The following is a 20,570-nucleotide window of genomic DNA, read 5'->3' on the forward strand; positions in this document are numbered from 1 at the left end:
TTACATTTAAATGTTTATTAACGACAGTTTCATGGACACACAAAGACGTCAGCCAATCCTCACTTGAACAAATACTGAAGAAAACGACATGAATTTGAACAGATGATACCAGTCTGATCGAAATACGCAAACAAAAGACAGCTAAATGTTGACAGATGTGTGTTCAATGGTGAAACTTTACAAATATTACCAATAATTACAATACTAAAAACAAATAAAGAATTAACTTAATCATGAAGATAGAGAATGAAATGAGCGAAGCATCTAGGAATGCCATATCAAAAACCGTTTTAGCAGCTTCTATGCCAAACATGATTTGATGACAAGCAATCTTACCACACCAAAAACTAAAAAATTAAACACATCTTAATTCTTGACAGAAAAAAATTGAAGCAGTATTTCCTTTACAAAGCATTTTTACAGCTAAACATATTCTGGGGTTATCTTCATAAAGACTAGCTACTACACATCAAATTGCACAAGAGGCCAAAATAAAATACAAAATCCACAAAGATCGTGTTCAAAACAAAAGAGAGGAATACCTCTGCAAATGCAGATTTAGATTCTAAAACGTAAATTGCTTATAAATGATTTCTTCGTAGCGTTTCTGCGTACCTCGTACGCATAGATATATTCAGGCAGCTTGCTAAGCAATACGAAGAGTTAAAAAGGGACTGTTTTACAATGAGTATTTGAATAATCCGTACAAAAATGAAAGTGAAGGCACATGATTATAGCTGTCCAGAGTACAGGCACATGATGGGTGTTTAACATTAACCAGCCTCTCTGTACTGAAGAATGACTTCCAGTTTGTCGCGTGAGCGGTTGTGTATTTGGCAGGTGGTTTACATATCCTGAGCAATGCAAAATAACAACGATTGGATGGATTTTTACTAACTTCTGCGATGCATCCGAAAACGGTCAACATATCATGCTGCAAAGTTTAGAATACCCCGTATGAAATTTAATTAACGAATTTCCCCTCTTTTGATTTATTCGTTTTATCTGTTTGTTTTTATCCTTTTTTATATATTTTTTTTCTTTACTAACAAATCTTTGCAGCAGTTACCCATCCTTTTTATAGACTCCCCCGCCCCCCCTCCCCCTCCGGAAAAGCCTCTATTCAAATCACTTGATAACAGATTACAGCTTACGCTTGTGAACGTTTCTCCATGGTATCTCTGATAGTAAGTTTTATATTATCAAGGAACTCCCCCCTCCCCCATTCATTACTTTGTGTCCATCAGCTCTTTTTTGGAAACTGTTGCAATAAACCTTCTGCTATTGGTCAGTGGAAACCACATCCGAACTGTGCGAAAACGATTTGATTTCCAGAACATACTGACCATCAAATAATAACCGTTGTTTCTACTTTCATAAACAAGAAAAGGCCGTTCGCCGGAGTGACGCCGCTTTAGTTATAGTGCTTCTTGCTCATCCTCAGCCATCCATAAGAAAGCCGCTGTCTACTGCATATAGCGCAAGAAGATCAGCAGGTTGAGTTAGCGATCCTCATTTAAAGCGTGGCTTTTTGGGGCAAATCAGCTTTTAGGCCTACAAAACATCTCGCAATGATATCCCCTGATTGAAATTTCTACAAATCTATTCTCCCTAAACCTGCTCCTTAGCGTTCTCTTCCGTCAGTTTGGCTTTGTCGGAATCGGTGGCAGCCGGCTCTTTCTCTTCCAGCGTGGGTTCCTTCTCGTCGATCTCGATCACCTCCGCCGCGGCCGCGTCGTCCAAGGGGGGCTTCTCCGAGGACTGTTTCTGCTGCTGCTGGTCGGGTTTCTTGGTCCTGAGCAGACACTTGCGAGCCTTGGCCACCGTGGCGCCGGCAGCGAAGATGTAGTCGTAGAGAAGTCCGGCCACCAAGCCGCCTGAGAGAGGTCCCACCCAGTACACCTGTGGAACACATCAAGTCAGAACGTTACATTTTGAGGTCTGGCGTTCTTAATAACAGGGCTGGACCTAGTGTATGAGAAGGGGGAGGGGGGGTGCTTCCAACATGAGGCAAGGTTATTCACAAACTATACAAGGACACAACTTGAAGAACACAAAGTGTGACCTGGAATAATAGGCCGTGAAAGGTGGATGCAGCGCCTATAGGCTGTTGATCTACTGGCCGATGTGAATGCGTGATATATTGTGTAAAAAATTCCATCTCACACGGCATTAATAGGTAACATGCGCCATGAGTCGCCTTGTGTGGTGAGATACGTGCGCGATATAAATCCTCGTTAATAAATAAATAAAATAAAATAAACAAAGCACCCCAAACACTCTCTTTTCATATATTATTGGTGACCTTTTTATCCCCTTTTTTGTGTGTGTGTGTGTGTGTGTATGTGTGTGTGTGTGTGTGTGTGTGTATGTGTGTGTGTGGGGTGGGGGGGGGTTAGCTATTTTGAAACAAAAACTCTTTTGCAATTAATTCCTATTTTTGACTTTAGTTTGGTGTCAATGAACCAGCCTACTCCAATGGAAACGATATGTGGTTAGGGCGTGGATCCGTACTGAGCGGTATATAAGTCATTCAGGACTCGAGCAGCTTCACCTAAAGTAAGCCGAGACGCAGTCATAAAGATAGAGAGACCCCAGGAACCCCCATTGATGGTGCGGGGGCAGCTGAGCACTATCACAACTCACGCTGGTTATCAGGTACGCCCGCCTGTCCTGTAATACACGCAAGACTCGAGAAATATCCTCCCAACAGAGAGGAGCCGTTTGGAACAACTTTGTTACAGTGGAACCCCCCTTTTAAGACCTCCAAAATACTGGGAAACTCAGGTTTAAAAAAAAAGAATGAGTGTTAAACTTGGGGTAAACAGGGGTTGTGAACAGGAAATTCGAGAAAACAGGGTTTAAAAAGGGAGGGAGTATCAAATGGGGGGGGGGGGGGAGGGGGAGGGGGGGTGCGCGTCTTAAAAAGGGGTCCACTGTACTCGTAAATATACAGAGCTTACTGATGCCCCTAGCACATATGTGAGCCTCCACCACGAAATGAGTCGCATGTCACCTTTGCATGATTTTCATATTTTTACATTTTCCTAAAGAGTTTTTCATGCTCTATCCAGTGATGAAAACCGTTTTAGAAAAGAGCGAAAACTGTTTGAGTTATAAGTCTGTGACTAAGGTGACCCTCACACTTTCTACCAGACACTCCCCGGACTTGTATTGAGCCTATAGCGCAGAACCGCGCGAGGTGACATGCGACTCAATTCGTGGTGGAGGGTCACATATATAGGGCTGGAGAAGATACGGCGATTTTGGTTGATTTTTTGGAATTAGTATCCTGGCCGATGATGCTAAGAAGGGACATTTAGAATATTAGATTGACACTTTAAACTGATTGCGCTGTATCAATACCACGAACTGCACATTTGTTCATTTGAGACTTTCTTCTTTTGTCCCCTCACACCCCTCACTTTATTCAAAAGTTTGCGATGTCGAGTTTTACAAAACCGTCGGAATGGTGACTTATGGACAAAACGCATGGTAAAACTACGGAACGCTCGTGTAAAAACAAAATCCAAACACTTCTTCTAAATAGTTTCATTATAACTTCTGGTTCAGGTTTTACAAGTTTCTGTGCCATCCGCTGTACCAAGAAACACCCGTTTCCACTTTGTGCCGCTTACGAGGATGTCAGCGGAGATATTGTTTGTGAGAGCAGACAAATGTTGTATTTGCGGCAATGCCATTTGCTGCGGGCGGAACCACTTTGCGGTGCATGCGCAAGTCGAGCTGCACAGCACGTGCTACGTGTCTCTTCGAATCAACTTGCCATTTGTAGTCACCTTTCTTGGACCCCCATCCCCACCCCAACCCCTTCCTACCTCTCTCTCTCCACGAGTCGGCAAATATATTTTTCTTCAACCCTTTTGACCCCCTTCTCCGATTCTACTATAAGAGTATTGGCATCTTTCTGAAATCTCTCTCTCTCTCTCTCTCTCTCTCTCTCTCTCTCTCTCTCTCTCTCTCAGCCCCCCCCCCCCTCACTCTTCAGTCAGTATCACTCTGCTGACGAAAGCAAGGGGTAAAAAAACCCATAACAGTGTCACTATAATAAGGAGAGCTATGTATCAGTGTATCCCAGATACTTCCACGATTCTTCAGTGCAAGGCAGCTCAAGTCAGCTACAAGCATGAGAGATAGTTTGTTAACCCGGCTCGTGTGGAGTCCCTTGCCAAAGTTTAATTAGTTCCTGTAAATCAGAGAATTCCCAGGCAGACAACTTGCACAGCTTACAACAGAGAGAGTGAGAGAGACAGAGAGAGAGAGAGAGAGAGAGAGAGAGAGAGAGAGAGAGAGAGCGAGACAGAGAGACAGAGAGACAGAGAGAGAGAGAGAGAGAGAGACAGAGAGAGAGAGAGAGACAGACAGACAGACAGACAGAGACAGAGAGAACGAGAGAGAGAGAGAGAGAGAGAGAGAGAGAGAGAGTATGAGGGAGCGAGAGAGAGAGAGACAGAGACAGACAGACAGACAGACAGAGACAGAGAGTAGGGGGAGCATAGAGACAGAGAGGGGGGAGGAGGGGGAAGGAGAGAGACAGAGAAGAAGGAGGGAGGGAGAGATAGAGAGAGAGTAAGAGACAGAGAGAGACAGACAGACAGACAGACAGACAGAAAGACAGAGAGACAGACAGACAGAGAGACAGACAGACAGACAGACAGACAGACAGACAGAGAGAGAGAGAGAGAGAGAGAGAGAGAGAGAGAGAGAGAGAGAGAGAGAGCGCGCGTGCGAGTGGATGTGTGAGTCTGTGTGTCCGTCTGTCTGTATGTGCGTGTGTGTGTATGTGTTACTTAGCCATTCTTTCCCGTAATTTTTCATCCCAAACACAATTACTCATTTGAACGGCATATCCAGACAATCTTGATGTGTGTGTGTGTGTGTGTGTGTGTGTGTGTGTGTGTGACCTGCCTCGGGTAGTTTGCGAGTTTATTTTGGTGAATGTCAAGTAAACGTTTTTTTTAAAATTTATTTGTTTTTGTTTTTTACCAACACCTGTTTCTTTCATCTATAGATATCATTATCTATCCTCGCCAAGTTTCTCAATTACAGCAAAGAATAAGACTATTGTTCTGAGATGATTTCATCAGAGCATCAAAGGTTCATACAACCGATGCAAAAATAATTACCGTAAACCACTGCGTTTATCCTAGTAGTGAGATTTGAGAAGGGATTTATTTTTCATCAAAGATTCTTTTCCCTGTTTTTTTTAAAATTTTTATCAAGGAAACGTCAATAATCTTCTGAAAAAACCCGGGTAATGCCTCTCTGTGGCAAGCTTCCTTCTGTCTATCTGTCTCGTCCCCCTCCACTTCTTCCGTAACCCCCTAGATTTTTTCATTCCTTCAGCCTTTACAAGACAAGGGGAGAGAATCATGACTTTTTAACACTTTTTTTTCTTCTCTCAAAGCTATCACCCAGAAGTGCGAGGCTATGAGAGAAATGCCTAGATGGTAGCAGAGATAGTGGTAGTGGAGCCTGACGGACCGAGTCATCAAGAGGAACCAGAATGAACGAGCCTTTAGTTTGTGTGGCAGAGTGACGGTTTTAGATGGAATGCGTCATATCTGTTGGCCTCAATGCGTGGAAGAATAAACTGAATGAGAGGAGGAAGGAGAGGAGGTAACGAAGAAAGCTATCATCATCATCAGCAGCATCAGCAGCAGCAGCAGCAGCAGCAGCAGCAGCATAAGGGAAGTTTTGACAGAAAAGACGGGTGAGATTTTTGTTGTGGTGGGAGGGGATGACTTTGGGCGCTAAAAAGGGGAATAAACACAAATCAGGAAACAAAGTGGAAAGGAAATAACAAATATGCACACGTAATTACAACAAGTACACTGCCCCCAGCGCCAACGGGACTTTTTCCAAACGGTCTCCTTTCGTTTACTTGGTTTGCAGACTTATGTACACAAGGGGGAGCACGCATAATATACGTTCACGAGACTCTTGCTGTCAGAGTTTTAGTTCCTAAGTATACTGAGAAGCTGTTGCGGGTGGTCTCCGTTGCCGAAGCGACTGCATGGCTCCTCAGTTTCACTGCTGTAAGTACCATTTGCTTTGTGGTAAACTGAAGCCCCCCCCCCCCCCCTCCCCTCCCCCCAAGACCAACAACAAGTTAATCAGACAAATCTTAACTTAGTTTATTCTCTGTCTGTCTGTCTGTCTCTGTCTGTCTCTGTCTGTCTCTGTCTGAAAGAGGAAACAAACTCGCATCGATCCCGCATAGCCATAATTATAAGCTTTGGAGACGAAAAAAACCCCAATAACCAGCCAACCAATCTCTCTCTCTCTCTCTCTCTCTCTCTCTCTCTCTCTCTCTCTCTCTCTCTCTCTCTCTCTCTCTCTCTCTCTCTCTCTCTCTCTCTCTCTCTCTCTCTCTCTCTCATAAAAGACGTGCCCTTAGTTTGGTCCATTTATACCCTGACTGTGTACTTGAATAACCTGTCCGCGCCTGCAAAGGATAGCTGACATTCTTCAGAAATTAATGGAATAATTATCGCCTGGCCATGGGCTTCGTTGCAGCCAAGTAGCAATGCAGCAATGTGCAGCAATTGTGACCAAGTGGAGGGATGGTCTTATCCAATGTAAAAGCTTGACCAGGTCTGAGACTGTGAGGCGGCGAACTGTTTTTTTACGAGGCGGAGTGGGCCTTTAACCAACGGAGTCTGTGTCATGTCAACAAGTGCTGATTGCAAAAAAGATCGCCCAGCTCCTCGAGAACAAATTATGGGTTGTGTCAACATTGTTAACTCCCTTGAAGAACTTCATTTTTTTTCTGTAACGACTCGTCTTGTAAACTAAATAGGGCGGACCTGTTTCGTCATACCGCGCCGACAGAATCAACCTTTTCAACAAAGTTTCCACTTTTTCCTTACGACATGTACACACACACACACTTCCCTTGTCTGGTAGTTTCATGTGTGTAGAATTTCCGTGGTCGTAGGTTGAGTAAAGGGCGGAGAAGATATTAACGCCCACACGTTTTTTTTTCTCTCTCTCTGAGAAAACAGAAACGAAGTCTTTTCTTTCAGACACTGTATTTTTTTTAAACAGTTTCCCCCTTTACTACGACCTACATTATGAATAACGTACTTGTAATTTTATCTGATGATCTGATGCGGAATTCCTTTCAAGGAAAGGGACAGGAAATCCAGTGTATCCAGTGTTTTGTTAACTGTTAAGATGCAGGAACTATGGTGTCCTGTAGACTTCTGGCGGCTTAGTATGTCACTGTGACTAATAATTTTTTCGTTTTGTAAACTCAGGAATGGTTACTGCCGTCTTGAAAATGTGTATTGTACCAACTGTTTCATATATAAATGAATGACGTAAACAGCAACTCAAGTGATTTGCAAAAGAAGTGACCCTAATTATGTTCACGGCCAACGGAAACGATATGACCAATTGTGACCCTCCACCACGGAATGAGTCGCATGTCACCTTTGCAGGATTTTCATATTTTTACATTTTCCTAAAGATTTTGTATGCTCTATCCAGTGGTGAAAACCGTTTTTAGAAAAGAGCGAAAACTGAGTTATACGCCTGTGACTAAGGTGACCCTCACACTGTTACCAGACACTCCCCGGACTTATATTAAAGCCTAGCGCAGAACCGCGCGAGGTGACATGCGACTCATTTCGTGGTGGAGGGTCACAATTTGCCAGATGTTGCTGTCTCATGTATGCATTTGACAAAAACAAGTAGCAGTTGCTTTGTTCTGTGAGTAAGGAGCAGGATAAATACAACATTGACACTAAATCAAAAAACGAATTTACAGCTGCTTGCTTCTAATGCTGAGTATTTATATTTTTTCAAGCGTTGTGTTTTTAATTTAGATACCAGACCCTAAGTCCCTCTCTTGGGCATAAACGCATAACAGCAGTGGCTTTTCGACAAAGAAGTAGCGTGTACGTTTGTACCCTCGCAATTCTGTTAAAGCGATACACAACGTCTGAATTAGACTTATAGGCTTTTTTTTCTCCCTATTTAGCACAATCTCAGGCTATAGCCAGTATCAAAAGAAAAAAGGTGGGGGGGGGGGGGGGAGAAGGGGGATGGATAGGACGGGATGAAAAGGGAGAATCAGAAAGTTTCTGACTTTTTTCGTGCTCCTTCATCCCCCTCCTCCCCACCCTCTACCCAACTCTTCATCGGTAGAGTCTAAAGATGTGGGCTGTTACGAGGGTATCAGTAATGCTATCGTAAACTCCGGTACTCCACCCAAACCACAGGGGCGCCTTCACTCATGCAAACAGCACATAGTTCCAAGATGTTTGTGACTATAGACTTGAACAGGTGCTTACACAGACACACATACATGCACAGACAAACACACAAATAGACACACACAGAAACCACACGTGCACGCGCGGACACACACACACACACACACACACACGAACACACACACACACACACACACACACACACGCGCGCGCGCGCGGAAACAAGTTAGCATATAGTATGATCGTATGCATACGGCGCCCACGCACGATTGCAAACCCAGAGGAAGACCGCCAGTACATTTACTTTACTTTACTTTATTTGGTGTTTAACGTCGTTTTCAACCACGAAGGTTATATCGCGACGAGGGAAAGGGGGGAGATGGGATAGGGGAAAGGGGGGAGATGGGATAGAGCCACTTGTTAAGTGTTTCTTGTTCACAAAAGCACTAATCAAAAAAATGCTCCCGGGGCTTGCAACGTAGTACAATATATGACCTTACTGGGAGAATGCAAGTTTCCAGTACAAAGGACTAAACATTTCTTACATACTGCTTGACTAAAATCTTTACAAACATTGACTATATTCTATACAAGAACCACTTAACAAGGGTAAAAGGAGAAACACAATCCGTTAGTCGCCTCATACGACATGCGGGGTGCAGAGAAATAAGGATGTGGAAAAGAAGACTTTTGGTAAGTGAAATAAAGGTGATGGATCCAGTCAGGTAGAAATAAGACAACAAGAAAAGAATTGGAAAACTGCAGGGAATAGTAGGGAGAGTTTTCTTGGAAGGAAATATAGGTGAAAGGACTGGTAAGGCAGAAATAAGACAAAAGAAGAGAAGAAACAGAACCGTTAGTCGCCTCTTACGACATGCTGGGTAGCATCGGGTAAATTCTTTCTAGTCCCATCCAATATGGGACTCCCCCTAACCCGCGGGGGGTGCCAGTGCATTCTTAAATTACATTTCGCAAGACAGAAATTCATGAGAGAAAATCTCAAGAAGCAAGAACGTCTTATTGTGCTCAGATTACAGTTTATTCTTCTTTTATGGCTATTCGCAGAATCTTATCTTATTCCCCCGAGGGAAAAAAGTACTTGCAAGCATCTCGCCAAACACGTGTATCGTTTATTGTGCACCTTGTTAATCATACCCCGAATTACATCTGCTCCTGACAATTATCATCCATGATGGGAAGCTGAAACTTTATGCCATGCAGTTCCATATCACTACTACCCGCTTGAATGTTCAAACAAACAACACATTCGATAAAGCAAACATGTGGCATGATGTTTTAGGGTTTTGTTTCCAAAAGCAGTTTATTTAGTCTCAGCGCAGCACGCTGTTTTGAGTTCAAATCTATCAGGGGGAAAAGGGCAAGGCAGATGTAGGTTATCTCCCGTTACTCGCAAGCCCCATGTTTCCCCATCTACTCTTCAGTCCCACCCCCTTTATCCTCCCGCCCTCATCTCCCCCTCCCTCCCCCACCCTCTTCGAAAAGAGGGGTGGAGGACCATTCAAGCTTGAACTAGCTGGATCCCCCTGAAAGCATCGGGTCCAATGAATCAAAGGTGGGACGATTTTTGTCTAATCTTGAATCTAATGTTTGTAGCAGAACGTAGCAATTTATGCTATCGTGCCACAGAAAAAGATGGGGGCAATGACGGAGCGCTATCGGGGAAATAAACAGAAACAAGCGAAAAAGAAAGCATTTCAGCTGGTTTTGCGTGCAAACTACAGTGCTTCGACCGTCGACAAGAATGAACACAGATATCTTTCAAAATATACCAACCAACCAACCACACACACACACGCACGCACGCACGCACCACGCACTGATACACACTGATACATCCACACACACACACACACACACACACACACACACATACACACACACACACACACAAACACTCAGCCAAACTAACGAACACGAAATATGTAGTCAACTCACCCAGTGGTCATCCCAGGTTCCCATAATAACGGCAGGTCCAAAGCTTCGTGCGGGGTTCATTCCAGCCTTCGTGTAGTTAATCTGCAACAGTCAAAGGAAAATATTTCTAAATTATAAATCATGAAACTATCCAAAACAATGGATTAATAAAGTAATGAATGAAGTGTTGGATTACTAGTTGGGATTGCTGCGCTTGTGTCTTCCCAGCGACCATTTTCTCGGCTAAGATCATTATCTGCATCATAAAAGTACCATGCGTGACTTCAACGTTTTGTTTTGTCCTAAATTGAACGTCCCAATTTGTTTGTTTGTTTGTTTGTTTGCTTAACGCCCAGCCGACCACGAAGGGCCATATCAGGACGGTGCTGCTTTGACATTTAACGTGCGCCACACACAAGACAGAAGTCGCAGCACAGGCTTCATGTCTCACCCAGTCACATTATTCTGACACCGGACCAACCAGTCCTAGCACTAATGCCAGACGCCAGGCGGAGCAGCCACTAGATTGCCAATTTTAAAGCCTTAGGTATGACCCGGCCGGGGTTCGAACCCACGACCTCCCGATCACGGGGCGGACGGAACGTCCCAATGACCTACCTTACTTTTGTTGTTATTATCACGAAGCTATCTAGACGAAAACCATAATTCATAAAAATATCTACATACTGAACATAATTCATAAAGGTATCGACATAATAAACATTATTTATCAAGGTCTGTACGTGCAAAATGTTATCCATAAGAGGATATCAACATGAAAAAGGTTATCCGAAAAAGGTACCAGCATGAAAAATATCAATCATAATTAAAGCTCGCCAAAACTCAGTAAAGGAGGCCCAGAAACGCACGCCAGAATGAATGGAGGAATAAATGTCTCATTTCAAATCGAGTTCTCATCTTTATACACGCAGAATGGAAAGTGCCAACTTACAGACAATAGTGAATACACTGAAAGCCAGTGCGATAAAATAGCCATTGTGCCTGCCAAATCTTAAACAAATAAAAATGTCGAAACTGGGGACGCTACAAAACTCCCTCTCAACCTCTCCGAGCCATTCCCTGCATTGCAAAGGTAGGGTAGAACAATAACGATATAAAATTGGTTTGATGGGAAAATGTTTTACATGGCTCAATCTGAACCGGCGTTTGATCGACAATCTGGTTCCCATTGAGATTGTCAGACACGTCTTTGTTCTTTGACCAGCACCCCTGCCATCTTTATCCACGGGAGATAAGTGCCACACATGCAGGGTGCAAAAGTTGCCCCCCCTCTTGAGAGAACTCCGTGCGTCTGCCACGCGCATCTGTTATCGCCCTTGACCATTTGGCAGCCATCTTGCGGCATGTCCAAACCGGCGCGCCATCGGGGACCCCCCGAACAAAGAAGAAAGACTTGGTCTATGTATTAATTTTGATAAAATAATGACACTGAGCACCTTTAACCTGAAACTCCCGCGGTTTGTACACAACATCTATGACCGTTTTAACACCCGCACAAACACATAAAACAAACAAACGCAATTTTCCTTCTTTATTTTATCAACCGAACACTTTTGCTTTAAATCTGGACTTTGTGCTCAGAAGAAACTAAGAATCAAAGCATAGATGGCTGGTAACTTTCCACAAGCCACACCTGCGTAAAAGACGAATTCCGGAATAGTTGCTCTCCTTAGTTTTTTCCATAGAAAAATTGAGGCAAACTACACGTAATATATTTAGTCTTACCTCAGTATTTCTATTGAAACAAGGGAAAGCAACTCTTCCACAACCAATAAAAACTCGACAGAGTTATTTCCAAACATCGTCTATTACACAACATTCAAGAACGGTGGTTAAACTGTTGTTTTGTATCTTTTAACGTCTTTGATGGGAGAAAGAACCCATAGATCAATTTCCTGAAGCATCGAGCGAGTACAAAACCAACATTACCCCAAGCCATTCTGCGTGTAACCAAGGCTATTTTCACAGAAAATATCGTGGGGCGCAGTTAGTAATAGCAGATGTCGACCTCCTACAAATATGGCTCTGTCCTGTCTTCCAGCGTTTGGCGTCATCAGGCCAACATGTCTGCAGATTCGGGACAAGGATGGCTTTGATTATAGGCACAGGCCTTACCCGTAAGCAGCGCCCACAATTGCGTTACGGTTAAATCACCATATGAAATTTTTTTCACAGAGAGGGATTTTGCCGAGTGACAACACAATTTTCATTACGCGGTTCAACTTGGCTCCGCACTACGTGCAAAATGTCTCTGAATAGACAGCTATTTGCGTACAGTTGGGCTCACTATATCAGGTCTTTTTCATGCGATAATATAATACCACTTCGACGCATACTAACGTTATCATCCTGGGTGCTTCAGCTATGCAGAGTTGGAATTTGTATGACGACATTTAGTGGGCAAATTGACACTAGCGGCTGTTACAAATTAATTCATACAAAAATCCCACTCTGAACAGAAAACATACAGGCTGTTGATTTTTGGTTTATGCACAAGCAGAGGGGTGGCCTTATCCCATGGAATAGGGCGGGGATGTAGCTCAGTCGGTAGCGCGCTGGATTTGTATCCAGTTGGCCGCTGTCAGCGTGAGTTCGTCCCCACGTTCGGCGAGAGATTTATTTCTCAGAGTCAACTTTGTGTGCAGACTCTCCTCGGTGTCCGAACACCCCCGTGTGTACACGCAAGCACAAGACCAAGTGCGCACGAAAAAGATCCTGTAATCCATGTCAGAGTTCGGTGGGTTATAGAAACACGAAAATACCCAGCATGCTTCCTCCGAAAACGGCGTATGGCTGCCTAAATGGCGGGGTAAAAAAACCGGTCATACACGTAAAATTCCACTCGTGCAAAAAACACGAGTGTACGTGGGAGTTTCAGCCCACGAACGCAGAAGAAGAAGAAGATCCCATGGCATAGCCTGGCCTGATTTGAGATTCCTCTCCTCTTCTTCTTCTGCGTTCATGGGCTGAAACTCTCTCGCACACTCGTGGTTTTCTTTGTTATTTTTGTTGTCGTTAGTGGGTTTTTATGTTAATGGCCGTTTGAACCCTGCCATTTAGGCAGCCATACTCCGTTTTCGGAGGAATTTGAGAACATGAGCCGACTGAGTTGTTGGACGGGAAGGACTGCTCCATCAGGCCAGAATGCCTGCAGCTTTGGGACAAACGTGGCTTTGATAAAGCTAACAAAATACATCTCTCTCCGCAGTCATTGCATACAGCTTTTCATTTTCTTCCCTCCTGCCTTTTTCCTTGGCCTTTCATAAAAAAGTATGTTTTTTTCTTTTAGTGTATATGAAATGTATACAATAGGAAGTGTCGTTTGCAGAATGAGTGAGCGATGACAGTCGTTTTCAGTTTCTCTCTGTGAGAGAGAGAGAGAGCGAGAGAGAGAGAGAGAGAGAGAGAGAGAGAGAGAGAGAGAGAGAGAGAGAGAGAGAGGAGGGAGAGAGAAAGAGAGGAGGGAGGGGAGAGAAAGGGAGGGAGAAAGAGATACTTTGATGTTTTAATGTCGTTAGCTTAATTGCAGTCGTATCGACAAGGAGGAACAACATAATTAGAAATAGTCACGAGAGAGAGAAAAAGAGTGAGAGAGAGAAAGATAGATAAAGAGAAAGAGATAGACAGAGACAGACGGAGACACGTTTTCCCGCCCTTCACCAATGACTAAACTGACGTACACACTGCAAGAAAACCAGAAAGACTTTGTCATGCTGTGTAGCACGCTGATTTTCATCCACTGAGCCGCAGTGGTTCTTTCACACAAGCGTGGGAACCTGACTGTTGCCAGATTTTGGAAGTTCTCGTGTACAAGCCTTTGGATACCTTGGAATCGTAGGACTATGATGGGCGGTATACTCGTACAACCCACGAGACTTTGAATTGTACAGTGCACAAACTAAGAGACCGATGGAGAAGATGGCCTTCTATTGTTGTACTTTTACATCCAGTAAATGTTGATGACAAATAGACAGTTATTTTTTGTTTTTTGTTTGTTTTTGATGTTGTGTTGTGTGTGCCCACGATCCATTTTTAGTGTAACGGACACTTTTACATTCACATCAAAACCAGACGCCCCCCCCCCCCTCTCTCTCTCTCTAAACATTTTGAAAGGCTAAAACTTACAACTGGTGTTTAGGAAACCGTATTTAAAATTGTGAGGTAGAAATATGAAATTTTCCAAGTGCCTAAATAGTTTCATGTACATACGACCTGAACGGACTGAAACGAACGAACTCAATTCACCAACCAAACATCCCATGTATCTTGACTAGCACGAACAGGTATTCACTTCCCTGCAGCTGGGTAAATCGGCCGTTTTTATCACCTTCAAACTCGAGAAAAAACATCAACTACACGCTATCTAAATAACTTCAAGTGTCGAAGCGTGGCCATTCCACATTCCTGAGAGTCTACGGCTACGGAAACAACTTTTTTTCTTTCTCTGGCACTGACATTTTGGTCACGGGTTCACGGGTCAAAGGTCGTGACCTCTCGCAAACCGCTACACTTTGAACTTCTTGTTTTTTGTAGTGTTGACTGCGGGTTGAACAGTATGGTGAGCAGAAGGCGTGGAAAGGGGGGGGGTGAGGATGGGGGGAGGGGGGGTAAACGCTTTGATAATTTAACAGGTACAGGATTTAAAACACGACATGTTCCTTTTCAGCGAAGAAGAAGAAGACGAAGATATACCGGCCACCAACATCATCAACTGACAAAATCGTCCGACCGAACTTCGCGAAGGAAAAAACACACACATAAAACTTTTGAAAGTATACAAGTATGTTCAGTACTTGAACACACGGAGTGCGCGTAACCACCTACAAGTACTAACGCCGCAATAACGCAACTTGTGACGGGAAGGCGGTTAGTTCAAGGGCGGGAGAGAAAAATACTGCAAAGTAAATGACCCAAGACATCTGTCACAGAGGGGTTGTGTTGGTACTTCATCATTCAAACTTGTGGATTCAATTAGCACGGGCCGTTCTCATGGAACAGTGGAAAAGGACTCATTGTAATGGTACTTCCGTGGTCCTCTCTAATAAGTCTTGGCTTCAGTTCTGCTAGTGGCGTTTTTATGATTGAGTAAAACTGGCTACGTGAAACCTCTTCCTGTGCATTAAAAACGTACTGCGGTGCATGAAGGGTCTGAAAGCCGAGCTTTCTTCTGAGCAACCAAGGCAAATCTGAACTTTTAATTACAAATTAGTGTCTGAAATTGAAAAGTGCCTCACATTAATTAAATAAAAAGCGCTTCAGGCATATCCATATACTACGTGGGACAAGAAATACTACTAACACAAACAGCGACCTTTTCCTCCTTCAATAAATCCTCTCTCCAGCGCTACGATCGGGCTGATACTACAAGCCCTCCCCTCAGCCCCCATTCGTCCCTGATGCATCCCGCCCTCTACCCACCGCCACCGCCCCACCCCCTCCCCATTCTCGACCTACAATCAACCTCTCATCCCTCTACCTCCCCACTATCTTCCTTGTCCTCTCCTCTTCAACCTCCTGCTGGGAGTTCCAGCGTTCCCCACGGTCTCTGGTTCAACTTCACAAGCCTGGAGCCAGCAGAGTGGTGCCCTTTGAAATCCCTGCGCTTCAACTTCAAGTGGAAGTGATTCTCCCAATGAAACAGCTAATGACTAGACATGTAGATGAGTCTTCGGTGTACTAGATAAGTTGACAATACTGGTAGCAAATTGATAGAACTGGTACTACTATACTAGCAAATCGCGGGACATTCTGTTGGTGCGATTGATTGCAGGAAGCGTATGAGCTCCCTTTCCCGAGTGCTTGCTTGTCAGTGCTGAGTGCTCGGTACGCAATGGGCTCACACATGTCTGCAAGAATTAGATAGTTATTTACATACCTACCCCCTGTATAACTATTTACATATCCACCCTGTGTATAATTTCTACTTGTAGTTGAACACTCCAGAAAAGGCGATCGAAGAATACGCACTGTACCTGCTCACGGTAGCTAAACGTGCGCATAAGAGTATCATCGCAGACCTTCCATTTCCACAATGTCAGAATTCTCTTGTTTTTGAGATTTATGCAGAGTACAGTCGTTTTTACGACCCGCTGTAAATTCTGGCGGTATGATTTAGGGCTACTTTTCATGACTGTCTCACGGTCTTCTCGAATAGCTTTAGCAGGCGAGATCACGCAATTTTCAAACTGACGGTTGCCAGTTAATCAGATAAGCAACAGCTTCGAAGTAGCATGACTCCATGGCCCTGGTACTTCATCATCAAGAGGGATGTCTGGGTAATTTCAGGTGTCAGAGTTACGTCTGTCAAACCGATTTTGATTGAATAACAGGCGGCATCTTCTGTGAAGACGATTTTGTTTGGACACTCGACTGAACGGCAACATCCGGTTCTCGTGGCAAACTGAAGGGTAAAGGAACCACTTAGTTTGTGCACTTGCAATGTTACTTTTAAAATTGTAGTTATCATATGTTTCAGCGATTAGATTAAGTTTTCCCAAGATGTAATGAAAACCAGTTGACATGCATTCATCTTCCTATTTTGACATTGTATATTAAATATCAATGAAAAATCTAAACACATTTCATGATCAGAAAGGGGTGGGGAGGGGGTTGGGGTGGGGTGTTGGAGTCGGAGGGGGAGATGGAGCAGTAACCGTAACAATAGTTTTGATTCATCTTTGTTTTTACTCCCATATTACATTTTTCATTTACTCTTGATCACAATATCCCATGTAATGGATCTTCTTTTATCCGTAACAAATTGAAAATCTCTTTCTAGGCTGCCTAGTACGAGATGGCACACAAAGTCAGAAGCTTTTGTACAGTTGGCCGAACTTTTTTCATGAAACTTGACTCCTGCTTTCCTTCATTCGCAGATAATGATCAACACCACCAGTATCTAATTTCTCGGGACGAACAGCAGACACCGGGCCTTTCAGTGCCAATTTCAACACTATCTGGTTCCAATTCTCCCCACCTCATCAACCTCCACCCCTACATCCCCCCCCCCCCCACCCCCTTCCCCTCGGGGTCTTGATTAGTTCAAACCACGACCTTCCTTTCCTCCCTCCCGTCCTCCCCCCCCCCCCCTCCACTGTGCACTTCTTCCCCCGAAGTCTTCCTCCTCCCCACCCCGTCCCCCTGGGCGTATATTGAATGTCTTTGTTGAAGGGTTGTTTATCGGGCAAATTCTCCTTGAAATCATGGATAATTGGGTTGCTTACGCCTGGACTAAACAGTGACGGAAGCCGGCAATCATCGGCAATTAGATGACTATTGCAGAAGACCTGTAATCCTTTGAAATTGCCGCTCGTTATTTGTGCTGGACATCCACTGAGTTGTAGGCTTATATAATACTCAGTGTATTAGTCACACGCGCGCCGCGTGGAAGCTGCAGTTTCAAGGCTGTAGTTAGTTGGACGGAAGACTTCAAGAGAGCGGATGGTTTGCACTGAATTAAGTTGTTTGAATGCGTGAGTGAATGTGAAACGCGTGAATGGTTTAGATTGAATTAGGGTGTTTGCATTTAGTGAGTGAACGTGAGACGCAATGATTGATTGAGAAGAGCGTGAATGGTTTGGATTGAATTAGGGTGTTTGAATTTAGTGAGTGAACGTGAGACGCAATGATTGATTGAGAAGAGCGTGAATGGTTTGGATTGAATTAAGGTGTTTGAATTGGTGAGTGAATGTGTGATGTCATGGTTGAGTGGATGTGGGCGTGCCACTGTGGGCGGGGGAGCGGAGAAGTAAATATTTATTGTGAAGGAAACTGCGGTGCATGCATCTGTGCTATATCAACTGAATGTGGCACAAGGCTGACTGAAAATATTTCTTCTTCGCGAATGTAGGCTATGTGTTATAACTGGTAAAAAGATATAAAATGAATTTCAATACAACAACAACAAAAAAAGAAAACAAAAAAGAAAAAAAGACGAAAAAAAAGGAATAGACAGAAAGAGTAGAGAAGTAGGAACAAAGTATATCAATTCAACTGCACAACGCAAAAAGAAAAGAGGAAAAGAGAAACGAAAAGAAAAGGAAAAGGCAGAAGGAGTCGAGAAGAAAAACAACAACATCAACAGTATATCAACAACAACATCAACAGTATATCAACAACAACAAAGAAAGGTTGTACCCGATTCAAACGTCGACAAAAAAATCACTACAGAAAAAAATCCTCAACTTTTACCTGTAAGGGCTTCGTATTCTAATAATGACTAAATCAAAATCCCTATTCTCCCTCTTCTTTCACTTTATTCTTCTTCGACAGATCGATGTATCTAACATTTCACATCAGGCCAAAAAATTGCGTTCTGTTTTGTTTAGAATTTAGATGCTTGTTAAAAAACACAGGTTAGAAGATAAACAATTTGTCCCCTTCAGTATCTCGGTACTTTTTTTTCCCCTTGGAACTTCTTTTTAACAGTTTTCGATTTTTAAATTCATTAATGTCATACTTGAATCGAAATCAACTTATTCTGTACATACCGCGGATAAAAATTAATAACCTTTAGCATCTTAACTGGTGTCAAACGCCAATCAGGGACATCATGTGATGAAATTGCTTTTCGAAGAAAAGAGGATAGCAAAAGGCGGTTGTAGGTGGGGGGAAAACGGTGTTCGTTTCTTCATCTAGAGTTGAATGGATGAGTTCTTTACACGGACAGGTGCACGTGCATAAAGGTGAACCTTCCTGCACTTTCAGATGTCAACTTGTACAACAACTGATCAGTCAACTCATCTCAAATGAATTCTACCCGCTTGAACACAAAATTCATACTTGAACATAAAGAGCAAAATATCTTTTCCAGAAGTCCAGTGAAACTAACAAATACAGGTTAGACAGACCAGCGAGGGACAAGCTCTACGGCCCTATGGAGACCCTTCGACGGACATGCAGCAGCATATCTCAGGAGGAACAGAGTGCCTGTCTGAGCGAACGAAGAAGAAGAAGACGAGGGAGAAGACGACAGAGCATAAAGACATGAACAAGATTTAAAGGGTTTACTCACGGCAAAGAGCTGACAGACGACAACAGCCAGGCCAACGGTGAGCGGGTAGGAGCCGGCCATGTCGGAGCGCGCCGAGTCACGGGAGGCGAAGAAGGACAGGACGAAGACGAAGGTGACGAGCATCTCCACGCCGAAGGCCTGGGCCGCCGTGACGTCAGTGCCCATGATGAGCGTGGAGCCCAGGTCGCCCCTGATGGCCTCGGGAGTCAGACCGTACAGGACCCCAGCCCCGAGGATGCCGCCCAGGACCTGGGCGATGATGTAGAGGATGCCCCGCACGATGGACACTCTGCGCGTGATGAGGGCCGCCGACGTGAGGGCCGGGTTGAAGTGACCGCCCGAGATGTGGGCGAAGCACCAGACCATGGTGGCCACGGCCAGGCCGAAAGCCAGGGCGATCTGCACCACGTTGACCCCGGCCGTCCACTGGATCCACGCCCCGCATCCCAGCAGTACGATGACCAGCGTGCCCACCGTCTCGCAGGCGAGGGACCGCCACAGGTTGGGGCTCAGCAGATCTTCCAAGTTGTCCTTCATGATTTTCCACATAATCTGACACACCGCACCTTTTAGTGTACTCTCTACAAGCTGCGTCCAGCTAACTGACCCGTCTCGACCACACCGCTAAGTTTTTACCCACAGTCTCCGTTCGTCCCGAACCAACCCACGCTAAGCTTCCTCGCGGCTTTGTGTGCAGCAGAAACAAGCGTCTTCCCCGGGGGGTGAGAACCACTCAGCGTGTATATCAGTGCCACGCCCCACACCCTGACCTTTATACCCAGCGCGCGCAACGCTATGATTGGCTGGCCTGAGGAGGGAGGCGCGTTTGATTGGCTGCACGTGATGCCAGAAGGGGCACGCGGCGTCGGGACGCTACCGTAGCGGGAAGACTGAGTGGTGCCAGACATTTTACTATACGCTGGGTTTGCTCTGGAGCAGCGTGGCTAGGTGAAGGGATGGGGGTGACCACAGGGGTGGGGTGGAGGAAGGGGTGGGGTAGTAAAAAGCCACGGTGAAATTTGAAAAGGTTTTCCTCTTCAACAAGTGGTGGGGGTAATTACCACTGTGAAATTTAAATGGGTTTTGTAGTTCGACAACCTTTGTATACTTATGTAGTGGTATGTGTGGCTCGTTTCGGAAACCGTGACAAGTTGCAGTGATCGAGTGTTACACACGTTCTACTCTGTGCTCCTGTGTCTGTCACTGACACGGCAGTGTACGCAAGTAAGCGAGGGGTATACAAGAGCATCCATGACTGTATATGTACAGTGGTCGAAACACCACTTACTTCAGCCGGCTTGAAGCACACACACACACACACACACACACACATACACACACACAAACACACGCACGCACGC

General features: G+C 44.5%; 1 protein-coding gene across 1 annotated transcript; it reads right to left on the reverse strand.

Annotated features, from left to right (window-relative positions):
* On the reverse strand, positions 1-19,955 carry LOC138970114 (aquaporin-5-like). The gene is made up of 3 exons (XM_070342601.1): positions 19,210-19,955; positions 10,197-10,277; positions 1-1,902 (listed from the first exon to the last, which is right to left on the reverse strand). The coding sequence occupies exons 1-3, from the start codon at positions 19,756-19,758 to the stop codon at positions 1,612-1,614; spliced, it is 921 nt and encodes a 306-aa protein (XP_070198702.1). The 5' UTR covers positions 19,759-19,955; the 3' UTR covers positions 1-1,611.
* Positions 19,956-20,570: the final 615 nt, after the last annotated feature.

This window comes from Littorina saxatilis, linkage group LG1 (assembly GCF_037325665.1).
Source record: "Littorina saxatilis isolate snail1 linkage group LG1, US_GU_Lsax_2.0, whole genome shotgun sequence".
Taxonomy (NCBI): Eukaryota; Metazoa; Mollusca; class Gastropoda; order Littorinimorpha; family Littorinidae; genus Littorina; species Littorina saxatilis.